This window comes from Cicer arietinum, chromosome 5, assembly GCF_000331145.2.
Source record: "Cicer arietinum cultivar CDC Frontier isolate Library 1 chromosome 5, Cicar.CDCFrontier_v2.0, whole genome shotgun sequence".
NCBI lineage: Eukaryota > Viridiplantae > Streptophyta > Magnoliopsida > Fabales > Fabaceae > Cicer > Cicer arietinum.
The window spans coordinates 50,888,726-50,897,363 of NC_021164.2; the positions used below are offsets into that span (position 1 = coordinate 50,888,726).

The 8,638-nt window shown below is 28.3% G+C and overlaps 1 protein-coding gene across 1 annotated transcript; it reads right to left on the reverse strand.

Moving 5' to 3' along the window:
* Nucleotides 1-15: 15 nt before the first annotated feature.
* Nucleotides 16-3,590, reverse strand: LOC101494173 (uncharacterized). The gene is made up of 9 exons (XM_027335031.2): nucleotides 3,379-3,590; nucleotides 2,707-2,732; nucleotides 2,220-2,304; nucleotides 1,893-2,102; nucleotides 1,578-1,700; nucleotides 1,444-1,501; nucleotides 1,279-1,352; nucleotides 615-703; nucleotides 16-525 (listed from the first exon to the last, which is right to left on the reverse strand). The coding sequence occupies exons 1-9, from the start codon at nucleotides 3,469-3,471 to the stop codon at nucleotides 456-458; spliced, it is 828 nt and encodes a 275-aa protein (XP_027190832.1). The 5' UTR covers nucleotides 3,472-3,590; the 3' UTR covers nucleotides 16-455.
* Between the last annotated feature and the right edge of the window lie 5,048 nt (nucleotides 3,591-8,638).

Genomic DNA, 8,638 nt, shown 5'->3' on the forward strand with positions numbered 1-8,638 from the left:
GCAGACATGTAAAAATCTAGCAAGGATATTCTCAGAATTTACTTAAAGCAAATAACTGAATGTGTGATGTAAACATACAGGTAGGATGTGAAAATGTTAACAAATGATTTCTAATCAACTTGGTAAACAAAATTAAGAAATACAATCCACATTTTTTTCCCTTGTTGGTGATGCCATGCACAATCAAATGAAAATAGCCAACCAAGGCGGATCCAATCATGCATTTCCTTTTGTGTTCACAAAGTCTAAGTTTACAAAGAGTTCGGCTTACAATTCGCAAAACAGATAGACATGATTTTGAAGCCGTGGACCACTTTCTTCCTCCAACTTTGACTTCCAAATAGCAGAAAAGGTGTAAACTGGATTTTCAAATGCAGTACAGTTCTAGTTGAATCCATTAGGTACACCTTTACTTTCTGAAAAATCATGTTGAGAGCTTCTAAAGTGAATATCGATTAAGATGGTTTCTTTTTTCGGCCGGTTTGAGATATACGCCTCAGCATTTGAGTTTCCCTTTTCAATCCTCTGAAATACAAAAGTCCAAACCTTGTTGGAGCCATTACAATGGTTACTAAAGTATGGTGGTTATTACAGAGAAGTTTTGAAATAAATACCTCTGATATAAATAAATGTAGAGATAGTAAAGTAGCAGCAGCATCACAAGAAAAATCGAGGCAACGATGTAGATCACATTCGTCTTTTTCTGCACACAACAAGAAACCAGTTAATGAGTATTTCTCTTAGTTGCATCGTTACAGCTCAGCAAGCCGTAGCAGTAGCAGACAAGTGCAAATGACTTCACACAAATTGTATTCGACCGATAAACTTCCGCCATAAAGCTTCACTGAGTCTTTTTCAGTGAGATCTATATTTTAAGTTTCCTTATGAAAAGAAGGCGCGATTTTGTAAAATTTACATTTCCATTAACTGAACAATTTTCAAAATAGGCAATTTTATTAAATCACAGATGGCAGAAAATGGTGGTTTGTCCGAATTTCACTATGCTACATTGCTATATCCGCTATTTACCAACATTTTGCATTAAATCGTATATTGTTGGACAATAGGGGTATGTTCAAATTCTGTTATCTATTGCACTTTATAGTCACTATTTGACAACACTTAAAGTACTTTCTTCAGAACTTCTGTATCCTATACCACAAATAATGATTTCTGAAAATCAAACATAGTTCAAACAAGATAACATGTCTATATGGACAACTATCAGCAAATACCAACAAAAAATGATAGGAAAAAAAGTTTTAGATTACAAATTACCCTGCGCCCTCTGGAGAAAGGCTTCCCACTTCCAGTGCAGCTGTGAGCATCACAGAATTGGTGCAAGAATAATTCTGTCAAAAATGTTATGTTAGAATGCAGTATCACAAACTTCCATGTGTATATACAAGTTTCACAAGAAGGAAGAAACTATCATAATAATACCATGAAGCCGGCTCGCCGCAGGGCCCTCGTTAACTGGAAAACAACTGTCGGCTATGGCCTATACAAAAAATAGGGAAATCAGAACATAAATTTGGGTTAACACAAATGAATAGACAAACAAAACAAAAGCACACCTCACAAAGATGTTTATTTCTTGCTGCAGCAGCAGGATTGCACTTTGATTTTTTTGAACCAGAATTCATTTCATGGTCACAGTGCAGTGCCCCACATACATCCGCTAAGCACCGGCTTTCATTCTGGATTGAGACAATTATCTCATTTCAGTTATTAATGCTGCAACATGACAAACCGAACAGAGAAAACTACCAAAATTTTCAGAAGGTTTAACAACATTTACAAGGTGCTAACTAGTTTTTTCCTCTAGTTATTTATTCATCGATTGAAAAAAATATAAATTGTGTTGAGTCTATTGAACATCAAAATCATACCAAATTAAGTAAATTGGAGTGTCTGTTGTCAAAATGCTGATCAAGATGTTTCTCTTCGTAGAAAGTTTTCTTACAGTATCCACACTGCCATTCATTTATATCTATATGAGATTTATGTTGTTCCTGATCTCTGTATATGTCATTGTCAGGGTGAAGCCGGCACGTTCTTGAGATATTATATTTTTCTTTCTCTACAAATGGCGTCAAATACTGCGGCAAGAATCGCATATCAAGAGAATGCACATTTATCAGTTATGCTATATTGATGCAAGTAGGTCATAGAGTAGCATTATGTGAGCCATTTTATTGTTTGGCGTATTTGAATACCTCTTGAATGATCTTCCAAGCTGCTCTACTTCTTTCTCTAGAGCAATGTATTTGATGATCATCACCCTGATCCTGATTCAGTGCTCTGAACATTGACATTATCTATTAGCCATACCGATTCTGATAAACAAGAAGCAAGAAAGGCACAAACATATAGACCAAGAAAATGTAAAAGATGTAGCAGCGACACTACAGATCAAAGGCTTGTCCTTGTCAATGCCTGTAGTTACACTCAATCAGTTTCAGTTTCTTAAATTATTAAAGGAGTTTACATGTGAGTGTCAGTATCCTTGTGTGTGTCAGCGTTTCATTATAAAAAGAATGATAAAAATGAACAAAGCATATACACATAAATTATTTAATATTTCTTCTCCATTACTGATAAAAGGATCACAAAAGACAAGAAGTGGTTAACACTGAAATACAAACTAATAATGCTATTCTTACAGTCCAAAATTCTTCCAATCAGACATTAAAAATGACTCACCTTCCAGTATTTGTATCTATATGACCCTGTAACAAAGAAACAATTGAAGGTTTAGTTTTACACTCATGAAAATTGGGGGACAAATGCAGAAAATTGGAACAAAGAAAAAAAACACAATAATTTAAAAAAAAAATAGGTCTCCAATGAAGCACCGACACAAACACGGATACCAAAAACAACACCGACACCAGTAATAATTTGAGAATAGTAGTGATTGATTACAAGTGACAGTATCATGTCGGAGTTGGACACGTGTTAGACTCTCAAATACGCCATTAATATTGATTGCTGCAGATAAAAAACCAAGTAATTACACAACTACAATTCCATTCTATGTTAATCCTATGTCATGCAAACCAAAAAGTTCATTGATACAAAGTGAACTTAGTTAGCTAAATAACAAAAACGAAAACACATCTTGCAATCCACAATTTTCCAATTATAAAGTACAAAAATCACACAGCAACCTATTGATTTATCAACAAAAAATTCTAATAAAAGCTAAATTTCCATCCTATTGTTATCAAAATTCACACAAACCAAACAACACATACCCATGATTAAATTCATCAAATTTCTAACCAAAAGAAAAATGGGTAGTTTCAATAATTTAAAAAACATGCAAAAAAATTCATTAAAAAAGCTTTTTTTAATTCAAAACTATAAAATTACATTATCAGTGTATGAAAGTGATGAAGTTGAAGAAACCCTTGTGAGCAGCAAGAACAGCACAAATCGATGATACCAAACAAACATCTTCTTCATTCCTCTTCGTGTAGATTTTTCTTGTTCCCTTTCAAAAACACGTGAACCATTTCGGAACCAAAAAAAATATTGAAACTTGAAACACAATAGAAAGAAATAGAAGACGCTCGATCAGAATTGGTTCAGTTGGTTTACCAGAAACTCGTTGATGAACCACGACACAGTAACCTATCAGAAATTGACACGTGTCAAACCATTGGATATTTGGCACATTGTTTCTTTGACTTCTATGGTTTAATTTCCCTTGACCTTCCCATTTACTTCACAAAGTACAAGTATTACCTATACTAGGGGATTTCTTCACTATTACTAGGATTTAGGAGAAGTATTATTTTGAAGAATTAAATTTCCATTAATCTATTAATTGTATCCTAATTTCAAGTATTGTCATTTTTTTTAATAATAATAATTCTAATTAAACAATATCTGTAAAAATAAAAACTCATTAAATAATGTAATATGGTATATTATTGAATTTTTTTTGTTACTAGATTGATGTTAGCTCTATTACTATTGGCCAACTTTGTAATTCTGAAATTGTAAAATTGCTCTTAGGGTTTTTTAAGTTATTTGTACCATTCTTTCAAAAAAAAAATTTATTTGTACATCTGTAGTTTTTTTTATCCTAACAAGTACGTTGAGGAATGAAAAGAGAAAATTTTATAAGGGTAAAAATAAAATTTAAACTTAAAAAAAATTAAATATACAAGTTTTCATATAATTTCAAAAATAAATTTTTATATTTGAATCACTAAGAAATGTGTTTGGGGCATTTATTAGTATTTGTCATTTTTTTTAATGAAAAGTATAAGATCAATGTCATTAATATTATGAAAGTTAAAGGACTTATTTGAAAAAAACTATAAGAAATAATTCAGTACAATAAAATAATTTAAATGATATTAAGAGTAATTTTACTTTTTGAAATTTAACTTTCATAATGTAGTTTGGATGAACTGTAATAAAACATAAAAGTGGGATACAATTAAGATACTTTTGTTAGATATTGAATTATTATGATTAAACTCTTTAATTTATAAGGTATAGAGTAGTTTTTCTACCCGTATTAATTCAAAGTTAGTTGAATCTAGTATGAGTCGGTATGTCTAGGATGAATGTACATGACATTTTTTATTGTTTATGTGCCATTAATAGAGTCTATATGCTTCGTGAATAGTTGAAATGTTATGTGGTGATAGTGCCTTGCTAATGATGATGATGATGTGTGATAGTGTCTTGCTAATGATGATGATGATATGTTTTGGTAAACTTATTTATAATATTTATCTATAATGATAATGACTTGTCTTGGATAATAAATCCATGTTAAATGTTGCATGAAAGTCTTCTATTTGTGTCTTGTTATTTGTGTTTGGTGTATGATTCTCACTTGTATAACACTTTTCATATGATCTAATGTGTAAGTAGTTTTGTAGGAGTTCAATTCTTGTGTCCTAGACATAGGAGTCACAAGCCCTTATGTGGCTTTTGTGTATAGACTAGATCTATGATCGAGTATTTAGTAAACAATTAAAAAGTTATTCATTTTCAATAAAGTCGTACTTAGTTGTAAATTCATGATATCTTTTTAGAATGTTAAAACTTATTTTATTTGAACGGTGTCAGCAGTAATATGCGTAGCAAAATATCAATAATTTTCACTTACATCATGCACAATTATTAATCTAGGTGTCAAATTGTGTAATACTACTATTATCTTAACAATGATATTAATTAATTTTTGAATAACTTGAACATTTATATAGATATGCTTTTTATAACAAAGTATATCTCTAGAAAGATTTAATTAGTGTATATTGCAAATGTAAAAAAAAAAAAAAAAAAACATATACATGTGTTTAATTGTATTCTACTATTATGTTATTTTGCTACATTAATTTTTAAAATATCTCTACAATTATCTATTTAGTGAAATGTATATATGTTAAATACTTTTTCACAACCACAATGCATATTACAATTAAACTAAATTTCAAATGTACTAACATATATCTATTAAAATAAAATGTTACTCCAAAGTATTAATTAATTTTTTATTTACATAAAAAGAATATTCCTTCCTATTTTATGAGAGCATTCCATTGATTAATTTTGTACTTAAGTTTAACGCCACCATGTCAGATAGTTATATACGTGAGTCAAGATAAGTTGACTCCAAACGTTAAATTTAACATATTTACGTATTCAATAACTCTTCGTAAAAAATAAATTAAATCAATTCAATATAAGCGAAATACATTTAGTAGTCATTTAAGTTATACAAAAATATTAAATTAGTCCTTTATATTTATAGAAATTACAATGTTAAACCATTAGTCCTAAATTTATTTTTAGTTATTTTTAATTAGAGATTTTTCACTTATATTTTAATTTCATTATCATCCAGAACAACATAATAATTTTAATGTAATTATGAGAATTTCGCGTTTAATTTCAAGAATCTTAAAATGTCTCTCACTTGAATTCTCTCTAGTTAAGTTATGTTTTTAAAATGATTGTGTTGGGGAGACCAGATGAGCGTCGAGAGCAGCAACGGATCAAATGTTTCAGGATCCCTAAAAGACTTTAACACTACATCTTATCCAAAAAAACTTAAGACATTAGGTATATTGATCACTCTCTTATATCCAACATTTTGCTCATTAATAGTCGATGTGAAATTTAACCACTCACACTTGACTCCAATAGATTGATGGTTTATATTCTTATGATTATGACAATCAAAACTCTTAAGAATCACATGAGTTTGATTGAAGTTTTTTAGAGAATTTTGAGTTTCAATTTAATTAGTTTAAAATTAGGATTGTGTAAACATTTATAAACATAAAGGACTAACTTAACAAAAAAAAATTGAACGACTGATTTAATTTTTTTTTTTTAAAGATAAAAGACTAATTTGTTATATTCGTATAATTTGTATCACTGTAGAGTATATTTAGCCCATTTTATATTATATTTTATGATTATATATACTAAACTTAAAATAATTTAGACCTTCTTGGATATATGTTCTAATACTAAATATTTATATATTTTTAAATAAGGTATTATACGTTAAAATAAGATGATTAGAATATCATATAATTTTGAATTTTAAGAGATTTATCGGATTGATCAATTTAACCATAACATTATATTAAATGTTTGATTGATTTAATTTGTCTTCTACAAATAGTTATTAAAAGTGTATGTAAAATTTTGTTTTATTACGAATCATGATAAACAGGGCGGATGTGTTGTATACCAATTTTGACAATAATAGAACAATAATAATCATACATGAATAGAGAATTATGTTTTTATTTTATCTTATTTTTGTTCGTAAACAAAATGATAAATACTACTAGAAATCTCTACACACAACCGCATTATCCTGAATTCAAACTTAGAATATGACATACAACCTAACATCAACAATTAAAAGACAATTACTTTTTTTTTTATTATATACAAGTTAAAGTTCCATATCAACAATATCAAATATATATATATACATATTCGACTGCCTTGCCTAACTTGTCCACTTTGACCCAATCGAGACATTTCCATCTAAAGGTAGTTCCTCTTGCACTAGTGAACGCTCTATTATAACCACTAAAATATTGACTTAGTAGTATTAAGGTCATTTTCCATTTTTTCTTTGAAGGTTAATTTCATTTTATCACTCAATGAGCAAAATCTCTTGGGCCTCTTACGTAAAGACAAGAGGATCATTGGATAAGAAATATATAATTGGACAAGAAATGGAAAACCATTTAGATTGAGAAGAAAGTTTATTGATTATAATTGGATAGAATCAATACTTACAAAACAATTTTTAAAACTAAAATAGACATTAAAAAAAAAAAAAGAAAAAGTGTTATAGACTATTTCATACAATACGTTATACTCGTAAATATTGTTTGGTCTGAACCAATCCTTTTAAATAGAATGATGTTTGGTTTGGATAATGGATTTGACATTTTGAATATACGAATTCAACTAATTGACATTAGAGGTATACCAGACTTAGTTCGTATTGGTCCATAAGCAATTGGTTGAGTCTGGCCCGATCCAAAAAAAAATAAGGACAAGATGGATATAAAAATATAGAAAAAGGATTGGGTTCGAGTCACTCGTCCTATTTCAATATTTTTTTTAAACAAATAATTATTTTATGCCATTATTGATTCACTCTCTCTAAAATAATTATCAATTAAATCCGTAACTTATAGTTTGTAAAACAATGTTATTTATGAGTTACTACTCTTGAATGAATTGACAAATGGTAATCATATGTGACTTATTATGGGTTATTTTATGTTTATTATTATTATTTTTCTAAACTTCTTTTAAGGATGACTATTTGGCGACTTGTCTTGGGACCAATCTAGTCTCATCTTTACTTCATCTTGTATTTATTAAACCCGCTACTAATCGTCCTTTGTACACTCCTAATTAACATGACATAGACATTTTTATTTTTATTTTTCTATTATTGATGTATAATTATAATTTAGTTATTGAATTTTATTTGAGATTTTGTTGTGAATTTAATTAATTTAAATATTTTGTTGTGTTTTTTTGATGTATTTTAAGTATAGAATTGTATGTTAGATACAATTTTATAATTTTTGAGATGTTTTAGTTTTTAAATTTAATTATATTTTTTAAAAATAATTATATTTATTTATGACCAACGAACTCAACTCAAGCCGCTATTAATCAAATTGGTTAGACTCGGATTTAATGTAAAATTCACGGATTAAGAGTTCAGCTCAACTCAAATAAATTTGATTGATTCAAATATTGAATTTGACTAAAACCAACTAAAACCATCACGTGAACACCCCTACTCTTAGTAATATGTAAAAGAAGAATATCCTCGTATTTAATTTTGAGAGTAGATATATATTGGTATTTGTTTTAAAATTGGATTACTTTAAAAAAAAAAATCATATCTATATAATACATGTATAAATTGGATATACAAAATTTAGTGTGATTTTTTTGCTTTTTATTTTGCCCTTTATATAAATTATTTTATTTACAATTTAATTAAATAATCAAAATTTTCAAATATTTATACTTTAATATAAAAAGATATTACTAAGTATTAGTGTAACATTTTTTTTATCTTTTATTTTATTTTATTTTTTTAATTTTA